This window comes from Rhinopithecus bieti, unplaced genomic scaffold, assembly GCF_001698545.2.
Source record: "Rhinopithecus bieti isolate Rb0 unplaced genomic scaffold, ASM169854v2 scaffold_6717, whole genome shotgun sequence".
NCBI lineage: Eukaryota > Metazoa > Chordata > Mammalia > Primates > Cercopithecidae > Rhinopithecus > Rhinopithecus bieti.
In genome coordinates, this window is record NW_016805334.1 from 260,943 (window position 1) to 284,898 (window position 23,956).

A 23,956-nucleotide genomic window follows, 5' to 3' on the forward strand; every position below is an offset into this window, starting at 1 on the left:
AAAAAAAGGGAAAAAAGGAAAAGGAAAAAAAAAAAAAAAAAAAAACAAGAGGAAGTATATTTATTCAACAGACTACACTGACATTTCTTTTTTTAAGAAGAGAGAAAAGAAAAGAAAGTACTTTACAGATCAACAGTACCTAAAACTCAACAGTTTTAATTTTGGTTTACATATAAACACTAACTTTTCCCTAGAAAGTCCTTACCCTTCTCTCTGCTCTCTCTCTCTTGTACAATTATACTACAGGTACCAGAGGCAACATTAGTTTCAAATCCATTTGCCGATTCCCTCTCACAAAGACCTTCTTGAGATTCTTCAGCAATACTATCAACTTCAATCGTTATATCACTCTCACTTTTTACGCTTCGAGACTCATCTTGACTAAGAGTAAGTGGTGAAGCTACTGAAAAGTTATGTTGGACTACAGGAGGTAGGGCAGGTGGAATAGAAACAAGAGAGTTAGACTCAGAGCTTTCAACTGCTACATCCTCAATGCTGGTCTTATCCTTTTCATCCAAATCATCCAAATCTACTTCATGGCAAACCAAGGTTTCAGGCCCAATCAGAGGCATTGCATCCTCATCTTCTTTTAGTGGAATATTTACAGTTTCTTCAGCTGGACTATCAAATCTTTCACTAGTCAGTTGTTGGATGCATTGGTTTGACTCTGCTATCAATGATGGCATTCCTTCATTTTCTCTTTCAAAATGCTGTTCAAAATTTAACTTTTTCATTCCCTCAGATCCAATACAATCACTGGTCCTTTCTTGAGATACAGTAGTTGTCATTTCCATTCCATTCTCAATTCTTATTTTTTTCTCTGGTGATGATTGTCCTAGTATTTTCCGTTTCAACTTCTTTTCTTTCACACATTGGTCAATTTCATCTTCTGTAGCAGAAGAGAAGTTTTTATTGTCTAATGAAGACAATTCAAGACTACGAGCCTCTATATGAGGTTCACTTCCTGCTTCATTCTGGCCAAATGATGAAATCTTTATAATTTCTAAAGAAAGATCTTTTGTCTTGCTTCGTCTTCCCTTTCCTTTTGGAGATTTTTCAGCTTCTTTCTTAACTTCTTCTGCTTGTTCCACTTTGTTTCCAAAAATCTGTACTATTTGTTCATTCTCTCCAACTTCTAACTTCAGGGTTTCTAAAGGCTGCATCTGAGTCCTATCATTTTCTTTTAATATGTGTGCAGAAATCTTTGGATTTTCTTCATCTAGCTTATCATCATTCAAATTTTCATTTTTTTCTAGTTCATCTTTAAGAGAAAGTTCTTCATTTATTAGATTCTTTTCTAAAGCATCTTCTGCTTCACTATCAGATGAACAAGAGTCTGTAAGAGGAAATATTATTATATTATGCAGGCTTTTATATTACCAATGTAATTTTATAATAAAATCTTACCAAAATAATAAAATATTAATCATGTACCTCTGAATACCTCCCTGTAGAAATTTCTGATATAAAACAAATCATAACATTTGTGCCAAGAATTTGAGGGGGAGGGGAAACTACATTAAGCTCCAAGTAAAAATATATTATATTGCGTATTACTAACTCAAATCTATATGAAAAGCTATTTTGCAATATTCCCCAGTATCATATTTAGGTACAAGAGTCCTTAAAAAAAAAATCAAAGGATTAGTACCTAGACATCCTAGACATGAAGTTAATTTGTTAAGTGGTTTGAGATAGTATCTAGGAGGGACATGTGATGGGCATTTTGTATCCTAAGAAAGGAATATGACATTCTACTTAAAATTATTGTGGAAAGAAAAGTTTTTTTTCTTTCCTTTCCTTTTCTTTCTTTTTTTTTTTTTAAGACACAGTCTCACTCGGTCACCCAGGCTGGAGTGCAGTGGCGTGATCTCGGCTCACTGCAAGCTCCGCCTACCCGGTTCAAGCCATTCTCCTGCCTCAGCCTCCTGAGGAGCTGGGATAGGCGCGGGCCACCACGCCCGGCTAATTTTTGTATTTTTAGTAGAGACGGGGTTTTGTCATGTTGGCCAGGCTGGTCTCAAACTCCTGACCTCAAGTGATCCACCCATGTCAGCCTCCCAAAGTGCTGGGATTACAGGCATGAGCCATGGCGCCCAGCAAGAAAAGTTTTTAAAATGGGCAACTGGAATCCTCAAAACTTTAAATATTCTTAACAAACAAGAAAGTACAGGAAACAAAAATTATTCCCTGTAAGTAAAGGAACATGTAAAATAATAAAGTAGGGTTCTAAGACTGTATAGGATGTAAAAAATATAAAAATCTTGTCCACATGGTGCTCATATCCTCAAGAAGTTCAAAACTGCAAACACGAATTTTTAAGTGAAAAGGTGTATACAATTTTATTTTGTGGTTTTATCATAAACAGAATGTAGAATTCATTTTCATGTTTTAAAAAATCCCTTTCAGTGGTAGTTTAATAAGGCTGGTATGTAGTTTTGTAGACTGGACACTGAACACAGTTATGCCTTCTAGTACCTTTCACTTTGTGGACATCTTTCTTGTCAGCAGATGGCAGTAAAGAGGAAGGATGTCCTTTTATAATTTGCACACAAGCACCACATGTACTAATAGCAAACATGTAGTTCAGTATAGCTTTTTTCTTGAAAGAAGAGACATTTTTATGTAAGACAACCATTTAAAATTTCTTTTTTTGGGCCTGGGCACAGTGGCTCATGCCTGTAATTCCAGCACTTTAGGAGGCTGAGGCGGGTAGATCACTTGAGGTCAAGAGTGTGAGACCAGCCTGGTTAACATAGTAAAACCCCGTTGCTACTAAAAATACAAAAATCAGCCAGGTATGGTGGTGCACACCTGCGGTCCCAGCTACTTGGGAGGCTGAGGCGGGAAAACTGCTCGAACCCAGGAGTTGGAGGTTGCAGGGAGCTGAGATTGCGCCACTACACTCCAGCCTGGGCGACAGAGTAAGGTGGGGTCTCGCTCTGCTACCCAGGGTGGAGTGCAATGATATGATTACACTTGCTGTAGCCTTGACCTCCCAGACTCAAGCAATCCTCCCACCTCAGCCTTCTGAGTAGCTGGGACCACAGGTGCACACCACCATGCCTGGCTAATTTTTTAATTTTTTTCGTAAAGATGGGGTCTCACTATATTGCCCTGGCTGGTCTGGAACTCCTGGGCTCAAGTGATCCTTCTGCCTCAGCCTCCCAAGGTGCTGGATTACAGGCATGAACCACTGCGCTCAGCCTATAATTTCTTAATTACATTTAAAAGTACACAGAGGTAGAAAAGTGGGGAAAATGAGTACAAGCAGAATAAAATATGTTCACCTATACTCATTATAAAACATGCCTGTACCACAGTAGTCTGTGTTCTCTTAGAACCACATGGTTCCAGCTTTGCTGAAAGATCCCAGGTGAACAGCATTGAATTTATAGAAGACACTGGTACAGGCTTTGAGGGAAAGTGTAGCACACATTAGGATGCATGGATTGTCAATTCACCTTCTATTAAAATATATTATTTTAAGATATTTATGAGAAAAGTATTCCTAAATGAAAACATCACTAAATTTCAAATAAAATGATACAGCAAAATATTTTCTTCAAATCAAATTTTATAGTTTCAATCATATGAGATTAAAACCTAGGTGATTTACAGGTTGAACACCCCTAGTCCAAAAATCTGAAATCCAAAATGCTCCAAATTCCAAAACTTTTTGGGCACCAACATGACGCCCCAAGTAGAAAATTTCACACCTGACCTCATGGGACAGATTGCATCCAAACACAGGTACACAACTGTCTTCGGCAGCCCCAGGCTAGTGTACAGGTAACCTTTTAATGAAAACACGGCATCGTAGGTGGAGATTGAAAGCCTGCTGTTTGTTGTCATTGTTGTTTAGCAGCCAGTACAGATATTCTGGTGATGCTACCTCGCTGCTTAGTTTCCTTACACACACTATTTTTCCACTGTATTAATTGTAAGTCATATGTTTTACTGTTATGTAATTATGTGTAAGTGTAAGAAAATTACTTATCAGTAGGTGGCATATAAATTCAGAGTCAAGAATAACAGTGATGCCAAAAAATCACAGACTGTTCACATGGGTGGCTGAGACAGTTATACCTTTGATTTCTGATGGTTCAAAGTACACAATCTTTATTTCATGAACAAAACTATTAAAAATATGGTATAAAATTACTTTCAGGCTATGTGTATAAGGTGTATATGAAGCACTAATTTTCATGTTTAGACTTGGGTCCTATCCCCAAGATAGCTCACTATGTATATGCAATATTCAAAAATAATAAAAAAAAAAAAATCAAAAAATCAAAAACACTTCTAGTCCCAAGCATTTTGGGCAAGGGATACTCAACCTGTACTGTGAATATTTCACACAATGGAAGTTTTATTATTTATGTTATTTCTTTTAAAGTCAGCCATCCTCAAAATCGAGCACCTTCCATTCCATTTGACAGAGGTGAGCTGTCTGGTATATTGCTGCGAGCACTTCTGGTACCTGATTTTCCTTCACTGTTTGCTGTCTTAGATAAGCCATACGGCATGTTTGATGAAAGGGTTGATTTTAAAGGAGGTCGTCCCCGTTTTGACTTCTGCCTCTCCTCATCTCTCTTTTCGTCCTTTTCACTATCTTCTTTATTCTGGGCAACAACAACAAAATGTATGAGAAGGGCCAATGCTTTATGAAAAATGAACATTCTACTTATCCAAAGAAAACTACATCTCAAAAAAGGTTTGATATTTTATATGTCACTTCCTAGTCTGTGCTTATAGAAGGATCAAGAGTTTTCTGGCTGGTCTGAGAGGTTATCGGCACTTATTAACATTAGTGTCACTGAAATTGGTATATAATCCTCCACTTCTGAATTTCTAACGTATTTTGTATTTACATAGATACAATATTGTACAATTTGTAATACTGGAATTATATTGTGATGGTCAGCGTCAGAGTATTAGAAGGCTATACAACCATTCAGCACTCCCCACTGTTCCCTACTATCCCCTGCAGAAAGGAAAGATATCTATCATCCAGTAGACAAAACCATGGGCAAATCTCTACAGCAAAGCTTGACAACTGAGGGTGTGGGTGAGGGCACAACTGGCCAGTATATATGTGTTTTAAAATTTTAGTATTGGCTTCTAGCATTTAAAAGTCAAATTTCACATTTTAAGAAATATAGTGGTCTTAAAAAATCCTAAAATCTGGCAACCCTGGGTCTGCATTCCCACAGCAGAGTGGTTAGTTCCATTCTGTCTAAATGAGGAATGTGTCCTCTCGTTTGTCACGGTTAGTCCTACTTCATCCTTCTCCTATAAAGCCTCTACGGGAATATGAGTTTGAAAGTCATGTCCTAAGGGTTGCTGGTTTTCACTTTTGCCAAAACAATGTGGTAATGTGTTACTTTTAAGCTCCTGGGTTATAAAGAAAAGATCACAATTAACTTTCAAGAATCAAGATTTTTTTTTTTTTTTTTTTTGAGACGGAGTCTTGCTCTGTTGCCCAGGCTGGAGTGCAGTGGCGCCATCTCGGCTCACTGCAAGCTCCGCCTCCCGGGTTCACGCCATTCTCCTGCCTCAGTCTTCCGAGTAGCTGGGACTACAGGTGCTTGCCACCACGCCTGGCTAATTTTTTGTATTTTCAGTAGAGACAGAGTTTCACCGTGTTAGCCAGGATGGTCTTGATCTCCTGACCTCGTGATCTGCCCACCTCAGCCTCCCAAAGTGCTAGGATTACAGGCGTGAGCCACCACACCCGGCCAAGATGATTATTACAATAAAAAGATTTATTAAACAAACACAATATCGTATATGCATATTACTAAGCAAAAGAAGCCAATCTAAAAAGGCTATATGGTGTATGATTACAATTATATGATATTCTCGAAATGGAAAAAATGATGGAGAGAGTAAAATGTCAGTAGTTGTCAGGGGTTGGGGTGGGGGTAAGAATAAACAGAATATAAAGGACTTTTAGGGCAGTAAAGTTACTCTATATGATACTATAGTGGTAGATCCATGTCATTATATATTTATCAAAATCCATAGCATACACACCACCAACGGTGAACCCTAATGTAAATGATGTACTCTGGGTGACAATAATGTGTCAATGTAGGCACATCAGTTGTAACAAATACCCCACTCTGGTGGGGGATGTTGACAATTTGGGAAGACTATGCAGGTATGGGGCAGAGAGTACATGGGAGGTCTATATACCTTGTTCTTAATCTTGGTATAAACCTAAAACTAAAAAGTCTTAAAAAACACACAATACAATTTGAATAATTCCTATACATATTATAAGGGACATAAATCTACAAACATACTTTTGCTTTTTTCTTCTGTTTTTTCTTTGGTCCACCTTTGTCCAAAGGCCAGATTATCCTGTCAGCCTTCACCCACTCATCATACCTTAAAAACAAACAAAAAAAAAGAATATGTACAAACTTCATAAATTATAACCATTTTGAAATGTATTCACCAAACAAAAACAACAGTGAGACAGACTAAATAGTTTGTTCTTAGTGTTGGCAAGAATATGAAGGGCACAGGGGCTGGTTTGCTGGTAACATGTGCCAATAACTCTACTAGGTATTTTGTATAACCACTAGGGAAAGGCAAGAGGATTTAAGAGTTAACAGGTTTAGAAGGAGGTCTTGGAAAGCAAACTCTAGATTCAAGACAATCTGAACTGCTTTGTTTTCTACAGCTTTTACAGACTTGAGCTTATAATCAGATTCTGCACTAGAATTCGTTCTATTGAATGAATAATAGAAAGCTAGTCAGATAAATTCAGATTTGCAAAGTGATCAGTTTCAGGTTATTTTATCAAGTCCATTTCAACTTCCTTTTCCTCCTCAACACTCTCTCTAGTCTCTAGTAAAAACATAAAAAATTAGTCTCTAGTCTAGTATTTCCAATAAAATTTTCTTCTGAACTACATTGCCTTTAGGACTCTGAAATTTTTTAGAGGTATCTGTATTTCACCTCCTTTATCTAAGTTTATTCTGTTTAGCTCAAGTTGAAAACTCATTTCCCCTAAACTTTTACTTAAAATTTTATTTTAAATTTATTTTAATTTAATTTTAATTTTGGGGGGACAGTTTCAATGTTGTTGCCCAGACTGGCATGCAATGGTGCCATCTTGGCTCACTGCAACCTCTGCCTCCTGGGTTCAAGTGATTCTCATGCCTCAGCCTCCCGAGTATCTGGGATTACAGGTGCCCACCACACCCAGCTAATTTTTTATTTTTCGTAGAGACAGGGTTTCGCCATGTTGACCAGGCTGGTCTTGAATTTCTGACCTCAGGTGATCTGCTCACCTTGGCCTCCCAAAGGGCTGGCATTACAGGGGTGAGCCACTGGACCAGCAATTTTTTTGAGAGGGGGTCTCACTCTGTTGCCAGGATGGAGTGCAGAGGCATGATCCCCTGGGCTCAGATGATCCTCCCACCTCAGCCTCCTGAGTAGATGAGACCATGGGTGTACACCATTGCACCAAGCTAATTTTTGTAATTTTTATAGAGACAGGGGTTTTGCCATGTTGCCCAGGCTGGTCTTGAATTCCAGAGCTCAAGTGATCTGCCCACCTCAGCCTCCCAAAGTGCTAGGATTATAGGTATGAGCCACTGCATCTGGCCTTCTCAAATGATTACTATCACTGCTGAAAGTCTATAGTCCAAGTGACTAATCAGGGGCAAATAAGAAATTAAGTTTTCTGGAACTAAATAACAGTTTTTGAATTATATAAATATACAAGTATTTATAGAATTAAGTCAAAATCTAAAAATATGTACACTTAATTGAAGAAACTACAGGCAGTCCTTGCTTTAGACCAGGAGTGTCCAATCGTTTGGCTTCTCTGGGTCACACTGGAAGAAGAAGAATTGTCTTGGGCCAAACATAAAATAACACAATCGATATAGGATGAGCAAAAAAAAAAAAAGAAAAAAAGAAAAAGAAAGAGAAAAGTACGCCGGGCCGGGACGCGGTGGCTCAAGCCTTAATCCGCATTGGGAGCCGAGACGGGGCGGGATACAGGCAGGAGATCGAGACCAATCCTGGAACACGGGTGAAACCCCGTCCCACTAAGGAAAAGAATACAAAAACTAGCCGGCGACGTGGCGGGCGCCTGTAGTCCCAGTACGTTGGAGGGCTGACGCAGGGAATGGCGTAATCCCGGTAGGCGGGGCTTGCAGTGAGATGAGATCGGCCATTGCACTCCGCCTGGGCGCAGAGCGAACTCCGTCTCAAAAAAAAAAAAAAAAAAAAAAAGAAAAAATACCCACACAAACAAAAAAACTCTCATGTTTTAAGAAAGTTTATGAATTTGAGTTGAGCCACATTCAAGGCCATCCCGGGCTGCATATGGCCTGTGGGCCACGGGTTGGACAAACTTGCTTTAGACTGTAGCGTGTTAATAGAAACTCATGTATCTGGAAACGATATTCTTGCTTTGTAAACCAGTTACCATGGAGATGTACAAAGTAAGGACATGGTTCCTGTATGCATGTATTTCAGCTGACATGGTACCATGACTACCTATACAGATGCTCCTTTACTTATGATGCCATTATGTCCTGATAAACTCATCACAAATTGAAAATATCCTAAGTCGAAAAATGCATTTAATACATCTAGCCTACTGAACATCACAGCTTAGCTTAGCCTACCTTAAACATGCTCAGAACACTTATATTAGCCTACAGTTGAGCAAAATCATCTAACATGAAGTCTATTCTGTAATAAAGTCTAAAATATCTCATGTAATTTATTGAATACACTGTACAGTATTGGTTGATTAGTCTCATGGTTTCTTCGCTCCTTGATGTGGCTTGCCACCACTGCACAGTCTGATGAGAGAGCATCATACTGCATATCACTAGACCAGTAAAAAAAAAAAAATCAAAATTCAGGCCGGGTGCAGTGGTTCACGCCTGTAATCCCAGCACTTTGGGAGGCCGAGGCGGGCGGATCACAAGATCAAGAGATCGAGACCATCCTGGCCAACATGGCGAAACCCCATCTCTACTAAAAATACAAAAATTAGCTGGGCGTGGTGGCATGCATCTGTAACCCCAGCTACTTGGGAGGCTGGGGATGCTGAGGCAGGAGAATCGCTTGAACCCAGGAGGCGGAGGTTGCAGTGAGCCCAGATCGCACCACTGTACTCCAGCCTGGTGACAAAGCAAGACTCCGTCTTAAAAAAAAAAAAAAAATCAAAATTCTAAGTATAGCTTCTACTGAATGCATATAGCTTTTGAACCATTTTAAATTAAAAAAAATTGAAGTTGAACCACTGTAAGTTGGGAACTACCTGTACTATGATTTGAAAACTATCTCTCACCTCATTAACACAGTATCTAGTTTCTAAAATGGGACTGGCTATGAGCATTGTACTAGGCCTTTAAATATCTGTACTTTGTTAACTTATATGGAAATGTTTATTCATCTGAACATATACTGAGGGCCTACTAGTATGCACTGTATCAGGAAGTACGTAGAGAATAAACATGGCCCATGCTCTCATGCAACCCATAGTCTGTTATAAAAGACAGACATAGGGTAAAATCAAGTATAGTCTGGTAAGTGCAATAAGAGAGTTATGTATCTGATCCAGGGCTAACAAAGGGATAACTCTATCCAATTCCACAATTCCAAAGGAGGTATCAGACAACCAAGAAGCACAAGCCTGATTTTTAGTGTACTTGGTCCTGGCGACACTGGACAAAGCAGTATACCATGTAGGTACTTCTAGCACTAATACTACTAACCAAGGACAGTCCCAGGATTTCTCAGTGAGAGACCAGGACTGTTCTCACACTTCTTACACTTGCAGATACTCCCTTTCAGGAATCTGGCTAAATTCTTTAGGAACCATGGTGGCTTCATCTCAATGAACAGGCCAGAATTATACCAGCTTTTAGGAGTAGACAAGAACAATGAAAAACCATGAACCAGGAGAGTACCAGTTAAGTAACGAATTAGGGAGATGACCAATCCAAAACCTGAGTGTATAATAAAATGACTGCTGAGAAGAGTCATAAAGTAAAACATTAAAGAGATAAGAAAGAAAGATGATATGGGAAATTCTAGAAAGCAGAACACAGACATATACAGATGTGAAACAGGAGTGGATAGTTGTGAACTAAATAAGAATCTGAGGAAGAAAGAAGGCTATCGTGATGCAACTGGAAATATAATGACTGAAAGTTGCTAAGATATAGTCCTTTTCCCCTGAATTCAGCAACACATTGTAAAGAAAACAAAACAGTTAACATTCATGGAGCACTAAGTGCCAGGCATGATTCTAAGTATTTACATCTTAATACAAATATTATCACTACAGTAGTCCCTGCTTGGCCACAGCACAGTTCAATTATCCATGGTCCAAAAATATTAAGATATTTTGAGAGAGAGAAAGACTACATTCATATAACTTTTATTACAATATATTGTTATAATTGCTGTATTTTATTATTATTGTTAATCTCTTACTGTGCTTAATTTATAAATTAAACTTTATTGTAGGTATGTATGTATAGGAAAAATGATAGGATATATAGGATTCAGTACTATCTGAGGTTTCAGCAGCCACTGGGGGTCTTGGAACACATTTCCAGCAGATGAGAGGGAACTACTGCATTATACAACACCTCTACAAAATAGGAACTGTATTTTTCCCAGTTTAGAGATGAGGGATTTGAGTCATAACAGAGCTCACATCTAGTGTATAGAGAAACCCAGGAGCAGTCTGGCTCCAAATAAATACAGGGCAACCAGAGATATTAAACATGCCAGATTTTGTAAAAGAGAACAAGAAAGGCAGCCCCCGACATTTAGGAATTTGCCTGGCACTATCAGTTGGGCCTTGGTGTTGCTTGGAGCTAGTCTGGCACTCATAGCTAGGCCACACTATCCTGCTATTGAAACATGAACAATTTCAAAGAGCATCAACATCAGACAAGTCCATTCTGTGACCATGATGTATCAAAACAAAAACAAGACCACTTTTTTCTGTGTCTGAACACAGAAAAAACAGGAACATTGTCCAAGTCACAAAAACGACATCTTTTTTTTCTTGACTAATGTGAGTGATTGCTGTTTCTTTACCAGTTATAGTGTTACCTTGGTCTGTCTCTCCTTCTAGATAAGATTTATTAAGAAAACCAATTATAATTACCCCAGCTTCCTGACAGGATCCAATATGGAGCAAAATCCCTTTTTTTTTTTCTTTTTTTTTTTAATAAGAGACAGGGTTTTGCTCCATAATCCAGGCTGGAGTACAGTGGCATGATCATAGCTCATTGCAGCCTCCAACTCCTGGGCTCCAGTGATCCTCTCACCTCAGCCTTCTGGGTAGCTGGGACTACAGGTACGTGCCACAATGCCAGGCTAATTTTTAATTTTAATTTTTTGTACAGATGAGGGTCTAACTACGTTGCCAGGTCTGGTCTCAAACTCCTGGCCTCAAGCAGTCCTTCTGCCTCCACCTCCCAAAGTGCTGGTATTACAGGCACGAGCCACCATGCCCTGCCTTTCTTAAACCCTCCCCAAAATAATCTAATGGAAGACCAAATCTAAGTTTTAACATTCTGTTTTATTAATTAGTTGACTTAGAATTATTACAGTGCTTGACACAGGCTTGATTTCTGATTAATGAAACAAACAAATACTGCACAGTTGGAAACTGTGGGCCTGGCTCCCTGCTCATATTCAGTAATATGTCTCCACAGAATTATGAATTATTGTTTTCCAAAGGTGGTGCCTTGAGCCTCTGTTGATTCATTTAACACCTTATTACTAAGATGCCCTATGGTTCCTCTTGCTGTGTGTTCTTCCTCACTATAAATGAGTAATAAATGTAACTTGTTCTAACTACAGGTGTGATCCTGGTAGTCTCTGGCTAGAAGCACTAACACTGCTAGTGTAACAGCAGGAATGTCAAAGTCTTGGAAAATTCAGAATCAAGGTGTGCTTTGTAAATATATACCATCACTTGCTTTCACTCTTCACAACATTAAATTGATGTTCTATTTAACCACTGAAAAAATTTCAATAGTAAGAAAATACTTTCTTGCTTACCTGACATTCCATCCATAGTAATGTACCAAATATAAAACTTCTCCATCATCAATTTCAGTGCTTTTAATACTGGCTTCATAAATTTTCTGAGTCTTCCCTCGTCCGTATTTCACTTTCACTTTGGTTCCTGTTAGGCAGGGTTCCATGTCTTCCTCATCTTCCTCTCCCTCAGAGTCACATTTGCTTTCAGTTTCTTCCCTGCAGTAAGTTATAATATTGATAATGCTACTAATAACTTAATGGAGAATAAAATATGCTAAAAGAATTCAACAGGTAGATTATTCACAACCTAAATATTACCTTAATAACATATCAGTGGAGGAGGAGAAGAAGGAGGAGAAGGAGAAGATTTCTGTGGCCTACTTACTAAGGAATTTATTACGTAAAGGTGCACCAAAGTAAATCCATACTTTTAAAAAGCCAATCAAGTCACAGCTAATGATGATCTGTAATCAAACAAATCACTTCCGACAAAACAAAGAAAGAAAAATATGCTCTGAAAAAATTATTTAGGATTTGTATTTAAGTGCCAGCTAATGATGATCTGTAATCAAACAAATCACTTTTGACAAAACAAAATAAGAAAAATATGCTCTGAAAAAATTCTTCAGAATTCATATTTAAGTGCCACCTTATATGTAAAAAAAGATCTAAGGATATTTTGTAACTTCCTGCAACTGAATTTTCTTAAATCTGCTTTACTACCATAATTAGAATAGTTCTTGGCAAGACCAGTTTTTTTAGTGGGCAAAATAATAAGCAAGGGCTATCTACCTTAGTAGCCATGTCTTTTAAACTAATTTATATTTTAAAGGTTTCCCAACCCTAACAAAGAAAAGAAATTTGAGTATTAGGTCACTTGCTGACACTGTAGGATAGCACCACAAGAACAAAGCTTTACATTTGTGTTGAATTATATTTGTTTACTCATATTCCATCAGTTTTTCTTTGTATTGATAATAAGGTATAAAGAAGATTAACACAGGGAGGTCTAAAAATACTTTTAATATTTTATAATAAAACACTGTGTATCAATGCTGTAAAGACTCCAAGAGAACTGCATCAAAGATCATTCTAGTGTCACAAGCATTAAAAGCTCAACAAGTAGTATTGTTCTCTGTAATAAATATAGGGCATTATTTTGGTGACCCCTGGGGGTCCTGACATAAAGCTTTGACAGCCCATTTGCAGTAGGAATGTTTTCTCTTGGAGGACACCTTCCAATAATAGACTGATGAGGTAAATTCAAAACATTATGAGAAAAACTACTTTAAGATAATATTGTTCTTCATATTCAAGTCTGTGAAATTTTCTCTAAAATAAATCTCCATTTACATAGCAGTTATAGTCTTTTTAAATCACATTTTACATAGACGTATTATATGTTTTATATGTGTTATATACATATTTCAATATACGTATTTTGATGTTTTTCACAAAAAGCTTCAAAGCTTTTCACAAAGCTTCAAACTATAATTAGGCCTTCCTTTTTTTTTTTTTGAGACAGAGTCTCACTCTGTTACCTAGACTGGATGGAGTGCAGCGGCACAATCTTGATTTACTGCAAGGTCCGCCTCCCAGGTTCATGCCATTCTCCTGCCTCAGCCTCCCGAGTAGCTGGGAATACAGGTGTCCACCACCACTCCTGGCTAATTTTGTATTTTAGTAGAGATGGGGTTTCACCGTGTTAGCCAGGATGGTCTTGATCTCCTGACCTCATGATCCGCCTGCCGCAGCCTCCCAAAATGCTAGGATTACAGGTGTGAGACACTGCGCCCGGCCAATTAGGCTCTACTTTTTAAGTGGTTCACCTTTGGTTAAATTTTTTTGTCCAAATATTTAAAATTCTACACTCATATCATTATACTCAACTCCAATTATTTCCTCCTACTTTTCCTAATCTTAATTATATGTCATTACAGAACCTTTTTTTAACTCACTAACCTAGTTCACATGTAATTGTAATAGCTCCTGTGCCTACTTGTATTAAATCAAATTACCTCTCCCATTCACTAATCATACTATTTTTCCAAATATTTATTATCTCAATGGCAGGTCAGTTTTCCCAAATTTGGCTTAACAACTCAAATTTCTAGAAAAATTAACATCATATAATAATAGAAAAATAACTATGGAAGAGAGCTGGTATTACAAGTAAGTGTGTTATGTTGTTGCTCAGTTAAAATTCATTTTTAGTAGTGTCCTAAAATTAGTAAATCCATTTCTCAACGCTTACAGAAACAGCTAATACCTTGGTCAGAGACTACCTCGATCCTGTTGGACTGCCTAATCTTTGACTATTTTTAAGTCAGTTCAGTCCATACTTGTCTAATACATAGAAAAAAAAGAATACAGGTTTTACTCAACAGCAAACAGGATGGACATTAAAAAATCTAAAATTTATTGTTGTGATGTGGGGCAAGAATGTATTTTCCAAACTAGAATCAGGGGTGCATGCCACTTAATCTAATACAATAACTTGAAAAAGGAAAATGTCTTAAAGCTAACACACAGAAACATCTGCTAGTACTGTGCACCCATGTGTTTGTTAGCTTTCCCACATTGTACCTTTTTTAAAATGGAATTTTTGCTGTCGCTGTTTCCTCTTGTCCACTTCCTCCATTTTTCTCCAGCTCCCTTCCCTGCTGTCAACTGCAGGACCTTTCTTTTGACTGGGTGGCGCAGCCTTCTTTGAGGCCACTGTTTAGGGCACAAGTGCTATTAAAATGGTGCGACCAGTATATTCTCCGATTCCGAAAGGCAATACACATCATCTTCACAATGTGTCTCACCTTCATTAGACAAGAGGAACGGAAGTCCCAATAAGAAAACATTCCCTTAAACCTGAATCTCTAAGCAGGAACAAAGTGCTGTTGTACCCCAGACAGGTGCTTCTGGAGAACAAACATAAGATAATGTACCTCTCTTGGCTTTTCTCTTCCTCTTCATCTGAATCTTTGTCAGAATCCTCCTGTTTTTTAATTTTCTTCTCTTTTTGCTTTGGCGTATTTTTTCTCCCCAGTAGTAGCTCATTTTCTTTTTTCTCTGCAGTTTCATAGTCATCATCTACATCCTTATTTTCTGTATCACTGTCTTTTAATTTGTCTTCTGTTTTCTCTTCTTCAATTTCCTTTTTAATAGAATTTATATCTCGAGCAATTCTCCTTCGTCCCTAGTAGAGGTGATAAAAACTTTAAAATAGCTATCACTATAAAGGGGAAAAAAGCAGGAAAAAACATCTTTTCCTTTAACCTTCACAGCAATGACTCTGGCTTGAAACACGGCCCTGAAAACCAACTCAAAGGTACATTTCTCTTCCTTTTGAAAGTAAAAGAATAACTAATATAAATTACTTAATTATGTCCAGGTCCACTTTGGCTACATACTACTTAAGAAATGTCAGAATCTGTTTGAGTGAAAAAAGGAAACAACAAAAAAGAAATAAAAACTGTCTCCTTTGTTTACTACATCATTTTATCTCACTTTTATTACTCCTCAACTGTAATGAAAATTTAAAATAAATTATCTAATGTTAATGATAAAACGTAACAATAATAAAACCAATCCCCTGAATTTTGCTTCTTTAAAAGCTCTGTGGTCTTTAATTCTACAGCTCAGTAAGACAAAATTTACACTGTCACTGTATTTGTGGATGACTACATTTTAAAAGGACTGAATTCCATCAATGGCACAAAAAAGTGAGGAGACTTCTTTGAATGAGTATCTGGAGAGTTCGCTGGGACAACAGCAATATGTTTTACCCCCACTAGCTTCTATCTAGCCCACTGAATGCTGAAGTGATCATGACTGGTGAGCAATTTCACTATCTCCTAGGTTCTATTTCAAGACAACTTTTATACACTGGCAGAATTCTCCTCTTCTTGGAATAAAGCAGATAAACAGCCAGCAACTTAGGAAGCATTAGGATACAATTAATATCTCAGTAAACAAATGCTTTCCCTAGTTGCTGGCTATGTGCTATTTACACTTTAAAGGCAGAAAAAGAAATTTTTTTCTATCATAAAGCACTAGCATGCAAGTTTCAAGACGGCACTTCCATCTTCCTCAGATCTACACAGTGGCTGGCACATAGCAGGTGTTTTTTTTTTTTTTTTTTTTGAGACAGAGTCTCACTGTGTCGCCAGGCTGGAGTGCAGTGGTATGATCTCAGCTCACTGCAACCTCTACCTCCCAGGTTCAAGCGATTCTCCGGCCTCGGCCTCATGAGTAGCTGGGACTACAGGAGCGCGCCACCATGCCCAGCTAATTTTTGTATTTTTAGTAGAGACGGGGTTTCACCATGTGGCCAGGATGGTCTTGATCTCTTGACCTTGTGATCCGCCCGCCTCGGCCTCCCAAAGTGCTGGGATTATAGGCGTGAGCCACCGCACCCGGCCTAGCAGGTGCTTTTAAAATATCTGTAGGTAAATGAATGAAAACAACTGCTATAAAATTTGGATCTGTATGCCTTTTTCCCAGAAGTACCATTTTTATTTATTTATTCATTTTTTTGAGATGGAGTCTCGCTCTATCACCTAGGCTAGAGTACAGTGGTGCAATCTTGGCTCACTACAACCTCTGCCTCCTGGTTTCAAGCGATCCTCCTGCCTCAGCCTCCTGAGTAGCTGGGACTACAGGTGAGAAATGCTATTTTTAGAAGCCTGGCTTATATATGTGGATAAGTGATGAGGATATTTTTACAAGCAAATGTATTACAGCACTTTTTAAAATAGTAAAAAATTGGGAGAAAATTTTGGAGAATGTAAATTTATGGTTCATCTATATTAGACAGCACATTGCAGATATTTTATGTAGGACGCGGAAAGTTTTTAGGTAATGACAAGAAAGTATGTCCACAATACATACAATAAAATATTATTCACCTTTAAAAAGGAAGGAAATTCTCATACGTGCTACAACATAATGTCTTGCAGATATTATGCTGAGTGAATAAGCCAGTACAAAAGGACAAACACTGTATGATTTCACTTATATAAAGATACCTAGAATATCAAATTCATAGGTACAGAAAGTAAAATTGTGGTTGCTAGGGGTTTGGGGAAGAATGAGGAGTTACTGTTTAATGGGTACAGAATTTCAGTTTTGCAAGGTAAAAATATTCTGGAACTGGATGGTGGTGACGCTTATGCAACAGTGAGAATGTACTTAATGCCAATGAAATGTACACTTGAAAAGAGTTAAGGTGGCAAATTTTATGTTATATGTACTTACCACAATTTAAAAAAAAATTAAGAAAAGAAAAGAAAAAACCAATTTGGAAACTTCATGACATTCACTAGAAGATTCCATTTACCACATGAAAGAATGAACAGTTTTAACAACTGGTTTCTGGACTATAAGAGAAAGAAATTTCACATTCTTTTTCATTAAATATGATTCCACCAAAAAATAAGACATATTATAGTAATTAAACTTCTTTGATGGTGCGGTAAATTCCTTTCTCTTTCTAAAACTTGATAAATCCTACTATGTAAACATCACTGGACACTGATCCAAATGCTAGATGACAATTCCTAAACAGACTTTATATATTAAAGGAAAGAAGGAGCAGAGTTGGAAGATACAACCAGCGTACATGCACACATCACTACAGCCACACAGTGTGCTATAAAGTTACAGACAAAGACAAGATACCATCTAGTTCAGGGCACAGGCGCTATAAAGAGGTGATTCATTTATTCAACATCTATTTAATAAGCTTTTATTATGTGCCAGGCACTATTCTAAATGCCTGGGATCTGTCAATAAACGAAATAAACACTAACCCCTGACCTTGTGGAGTGTGATTCTTGTGTAGAGTGGGGCAAAATAGATAATCACAATAAACAGAATAAGTAAATTACAAATAGGAGCAACATTAGAGGGACTGAGAGTTCCAAAGAGAGGAGGCAGGTTACAATTTCAGATAAGGTGACCGAGATAGCCTTCAATGAGGTGATACTTTAGCAAAAGACTTGGAAAAGGAATATCTGAGATTCATCCCAGATGAGAATGACTTGATCGAACATAAACAGAAAACAGAAGGAAGGGTTTTCAGGTAGAGAAAATATACAATATATTTAGAAAAAAGTAGTTAGCTAAGCAGCATTAAATACTGGAAAATAAGCTAGGTTCACTGTATTTTGTGTATATATGAAAATGGCTATAATAAAAAATTTTAAGTAATACTTAAACCAGATAAAACTAGTATTAAGAACTCACCCTTGGAGATTTTAATTCTATCTCTTCTCTTTCACTTTCACTGTTTGAATCAATATTTTCCTCAGGTTCACTCTTCACTTCTGTTAAAGGCATTTCTTGATCTAATTTGAGAGTCTCTTCCATTGATTCTTCTAAGTCTTTTTTTTCCTCTTTTACTTTTGGTTCATGGTGATGAATAGTTCTGAACTGAATATTTGCCGAACGGCAGTACTCCTCAAAACCATACAGATACCTAAACAAACAATATTTCATTTAAGAAATCTTACAGTCTTTGCATTTAACTTGAATTCACATGTTATTAAACACATTTTTAAAAAGTAAAGCCCAGTAATTTAAAAAAAATTTTGTGTTGCTATTTTCTGTGTTATTATTTTCTTGGTGTTTTAGATAGAATTATAAACAGAAAAACTCATCATAAAATGCCATCCTGAGACGTCTGAGCTTGTGATAACTAAACATAACTATCGTAAGTTTTGATATGAAGGCTGTTCACCCCAAAAGATGTAGCTCTATAATATGTATCATAATCGCAGACACTGTCTGCATCTTGCTTTTGGAAAGGAAATCAGGACAACATAAGAAGTAAGTAAATAAGATTTGATGCACTGAAATAACTTTCAATCACAAGTATCTGTCAACCTAAACCTTTTTATATACTTTCTCTAACTTTAATGTTCCTAGATTGATGTATTCTTGTTAACAAAGTAAATGGAAAATATTTCCTATAAATATATATTCTTTGATGAATAAACTATACTACTTACTTTCTATAAGCAGTTTTTACATTGTAGGAAGCAGCTGAATTCAAAATAGGAATGCCAAGGTCCATATAAATTTGCTTCCATACAGCACCACTATCAATCTGGAAAATTAAGTTTTTATGTTAACATTTGCAAAGGGAATTAATTTTTTTTTTTTCCTTTTTTTTTTTTTTTTTTTTGAGACAGGGTCTCACTCTGTCGCCCAGGCTGGAGTGCAGTGGTGCAATTAGGGCTCACTGCAGCCTCGACTTCCTGGGCTCAAGTGATCCTCCCACCTCAGCTTCCCGAGTAGTTGGGACCACAGGCATGCGACACCACACCTGGCTAATTTTTGTTGAGATAGGGTTTCACCATGTTGCCCAGGCTGGTCTCGAACTCCTGAGCTCAAGCAATCCACCCGCCTCAGCCTCCCAAAATGCTGGGATTACAGGTGTGAGCCACCGTGCCTGGCCAGGAAATAATCTTTACCCTAATATTCTATGTTCATTAAGGAAATGTATTTATTATCCAATGTGCATATAATGCAATATAAGATAATTTACCTTTTTATGACATCAATACATGTTTCAAAGAGCAGTGTTATACTTACATTGTCACATCCACCCTGATGATAAACCAGTCTGAAGAGTTTGAAGAGATTGAGATCTTTATAGCCCAAAACAGGTGGTTTGTTGATTGGAGTACCTTTTCAATGTAAGTAGGTAGAAATAAAATGTTTATTCAAATGAGAAATACTAATTTGAAAACAAAGCTGTCAACTTCTAATTTCCCAAATTTCATTAATGAGAGGCACATATTTAAAGAGCCTTAAACAATGTAAGACAACATAAGATACGCTCTCCATTATTTATATAGCCTTTGTGGGGATCTTCAGATTTTAGGTGTTATACTTCTAAAACTAATAACGCCACCTCTTTAACTGTGAATGAAATGAGTAAAACCAAACACTGCATGGTGTGGCCAACAATGTTGCTGGTTCAAGAAGCTTGGGCATAGGGCTGGGTGCAGCAGCTCACACCTGTAACCCCAGCACTTTGGGAGCCTAAGGCAGGAAGATCACTTGGGCTCAGGAGTTTGAGACCAGCCTGGGCAACATGGCGATATCCTGTCTCTACAAAAATTAAAAGGAAAACATTAGCTGAGTGTGGTGGTGTGCACCTGTGGTCCCAGGTACTCAGGAGCCTGAAGTGGGAGGATTGCTTGAGCCCAGGAAGTGGAGGCTGGAGGGAGCCATGTTCATGCCACTGCACTCCAGCTTGAGTGACAGAGCAAGACTCTGTCTCAAAAAAAAAAAAAAAAAAAAAGTTTAGGCATAAACAAACACAATAGAAAAGGTAAGATTTACACCTTGGTTTCATTTTCACTGCTTTGACACAAATGTTAAGACTGTTAGCAGTAATCTGAAGGATGATTTCTGAAGGCCACACAGAATGTTTAGGACCAATTTATCTTAAGATTTTCCAGGACTAACAAATGCCAAGGAGTAGGATGGTTTATAATTGTTCTATTATTCTACCGATATTAGAAATCTCATCCTTTTCAGATAACAATTGGTCTCCTATTATGTTTAATTTGCTGAGAACAAGGATCACGCTAGTTTATCCAGTTTATTTACCACAAATACAGCATTAGCAATTAGTGGATATGCAGATTAACATTATAACTGGTCACTTTCTATTTCTGAAATATCAGAATATTCTTTAGTTTTATAAGTGACAGGGAAAACTAAATTGTATCAAAATACTTTCTCACTTGTTTCTATGTAAATTAGGTATTCACAGTTTAATTCCAAATATTTTACTACTGTCAGGTGTAACTGATTCTAGGATTTATTTAAAATCCAAAACTAGACAGGCATGGTGGTTCACAGTTGTAATCTCAGCACTTTGGGAGGCAGAGGTAAGAGGATCACTTGAGGCCAGGAGTTTGAGACCAGCCTGGGCAATATGGCCAAACCCGTCTCTACAAAAAATAGAAAAATAAAAAATTAGCTAGGTATGGTGGCACATGCCTGTAGTCCCAGCTACTCGAGAGGCTGAGGCAGGAGGATCACTTGAGCCCAGGAGGTCAAGGCTGCAGTAAGCCAGGAGCAAATCACTGCACTCCAGCCTGGGCATCAAAGCAAGAACCTGTCTCAAAATAAATAAATAAATAAAATCCAAAACTGTTTATCTGCAATACTAACAAAAACAATGCATATACCTAGAATGTAAACATGTAAAATAAATGACTACTTTAAAATAATGAGCATGAAAATACCTCTGTCTTCCATAAACTTATAAAGCTGCTGGAGGAAGTTGTCCCTCTCTTCAGGATCAAGTTCTTCCTCAGGCTGTAAAGATAAAATATATAAATGTACGGCGCAGTGAACTGGAAAAGATACGTCTTCTTTTATTTTTGTGAACCCAATGTAAAGTCATCAAATTTTAATAAAGCTGAAAATCTGAATTTTCTCAATATCCTACGATGCCACATTTTAAGTCATATTTATGAAGATATAAAATGTCTACCCTTCACTCCATTTACCAGTCTAACTCTACCTTTGAATATCACTGTAAGGACTAAGATTAGCCAAGAGGAAAACATTCAGGAATAAAATGGGAGTGTTACGTTTTCACCTCACCTGGTATTTTTTTCTAAGCCCCTTAAAAGTACTATGTGGCCCACGCAAATATACTGGCAGATAAGCACAATCATGATACATGTTCATTATATCATATATTTACATATAAAAGTAATTTTCATATAAATATAATAGGTTTTGTTATTGTCAGATGAATATAAACCAGGGATTGCAAAGTCACAGTGGCAAAGGATTTGTGTTTAGATGGCACAATGTTTTAAAGAAATTTGAATACATTTAAGTGAGTCACATATATTCTATTTTACCCCAGACTTCATCACGCCCTCATCTCACAATAACATGGTTTTCTCTTTTGCCTTTCTAGTATGGCCCCTGTAGTTGACTTTGCAACACCTAAAAATAAGATAACAAAATAATTCCAGAAGTAATTCTTAGGGAAGGAAACAAGATACATAATTACTGATTTAGCTTCTTTAAAAATTCTTGAAGTTTAGCAACACTACAGAGAAACAAAACACTGGTATGTTTCCTCCATATAAATGATCATAACTTAGAGTATTACTCTCCTCTGTTCTAAAAGAGCTCAGAATCTTTTTTTTTTTTTTTTTTAGATGGAGTTTTACTCTTACTGCCTAGGCTGGAGTGCAATGGGACGACCTCAGCTCACTGAAGCCTCTGCCTCCTGGGTTCAAGCAATTCTGCTGACTCAGCCTCCTGAGTAGCTGGGACTACAGCAGTTTGCCACTACACCTGGCTAGTTTTTTTGTATTTTTAATAGAGAGGGGTCTCACCATTTTGACCAAGCTAGTCTCGAACTCCTGACCTCAGGTGATCCGCCCACCCCAGTCTCACAAAGTGCTGGGATTACAGGCGTGAGCCACAGCACCCGGCCTGGATTTTTGTCTTTAAAAAGCCATATTCAAAACAAAGGCAATGCTCAAGCAATAAATGTTGAGTCTTTGGTGTCCAGAGGGCAAGAGGCACTTTAAAATTGTGTTATCTAATAGCTGATAATATAGCCAGGATCAATAAGTATGTAGTTGATTAAAATATATAATAAAAAACCATGAGACAATCAAGAGAAAGGGAGTAAGATCTTTTATTACATTCTTTTTTCTTTTAGTACATTCATTCATAATGATTTATAACACTAAAATACTTTTACCAAATATGAAGAAATTTAAATCTAAGTTCTAACATGTGTCCAAAATCAGCAATTTACAAAGTTAATAATCACTATAAAGTAGTTAGTAGGAGTGATTACTTAAAGCTCAAATTAAGAGATGGCAGATTTTCCCCATGTGAATTTAAAATATTGCTTTTACAAAGTTAACTGCCAATGAGTTAACTCAAGAAAATAAGTAATTCAATAGCCCAAGAACCACTTCACGCATTAATTTTAAGAACTTCTAGTGTGGGGGGAAAAAAATCAAAACCAAAAACCACTTATGCCAGACTGGCTCTATGCTTTGCCTGTGCCCTGTATTCATAATATTCTCTCTTCAGATGAAAACTTCATTCCAGTATATTTTTTTTAAAGACAGAGTCTTGCTGTCACCCAGGCTAGAGTGCAATGGCACAATCTCAGCTCACTGCAACCCTCTGCCTCCCGAGTTCAAGTGATTCTCCTTCCTCAGGCTCCTGAGTAGCTGAGATTACAGGCATGCACCACCACACCTGGCTAATTTTTGTATTTTTAGTACAGACTGGGTTTTGCCACATTGGCCAGGCTGGTGTCAAACCCCTGACCTCAGGTGATCCACCTACCTTGGCCTCCCAAAGTGCTGGGATTACAGATGTGAGCCACTACACCCGGCCTCATTCCAGTATTTACAATGCTACAGAATTCAGGGATCCCTTCTGTATCCAATATATGTAAAAGCAATTCTTTAAAAAGGCAATAATTTAAAATCAAAGTTGCTCCCCAATGCAAGTAAACAAAATCAACTCATCAATTGAAAATTAGGTTGTACCCAACATTAGATAAATTTTAATGTTAAGAATATATTTTATAGATAAAATTTATTTATGTATATTTTATTTAAAAGTTAGTGGGTAACCAAGAGTGCTTTAGCTTTCATGAGAAACTATGGCCATAAAATTGTAGTTTTGATACAGTTAAACAAGACATAAATGAATAAAGAATTCTACTTACAGACATATGCCTTGAGGGGAAATTTATTTTCTACCAAGAATAAATAAAAGATGATGCTATAAACAAAGTTTTAAACTTATCTGATGTTTCTGTGAAACTTAAAATTGCTTCTCTTACAATAAGCCACTCCTCACAATTATTCTTGAAAATAGCCTTACTGCTAGT

General features: G+C 37.3%; 1 protein-coding gene across 1 annotated transcript in view; it reads right to left on the reverse strand.

Annotated features, from left to right (window-relative positions):
* The window catches only part of ARID4A (AT-rich interaction domain 4A), a 76,063-nt gene that overhangs the window by 8,359 nt on the left and 43,748 nt on the right, over positions 1 to 23,956 (reverse strand). Inside the window, 9 exon segments of the mRNA XM_017872203.1 lie at positions 206 to 1,336; positions 4,484 to 4,625; positions 6,312 to 6,396; positions 12,070 to 12,267; positions 14,991 to 15,241; positions 18,292 to 18,523; positions 19,056 to 19,153; positions 19,642 to 19,736; positions 21,312 to 21,384. Coding sequence (XP_017727692.1) covers positions 206 to 1,336; positions 4,484 to 4,625; positions 6,312 to 6,396; positions 12,070 to 12,267; positions 14,991 to 15,241; positions 18,292 to 18,523; positions 19,056 to 19,153; positions 19,642 to 19,736; positions 21,312 to 21,384 — 2,305 coding nt within the window.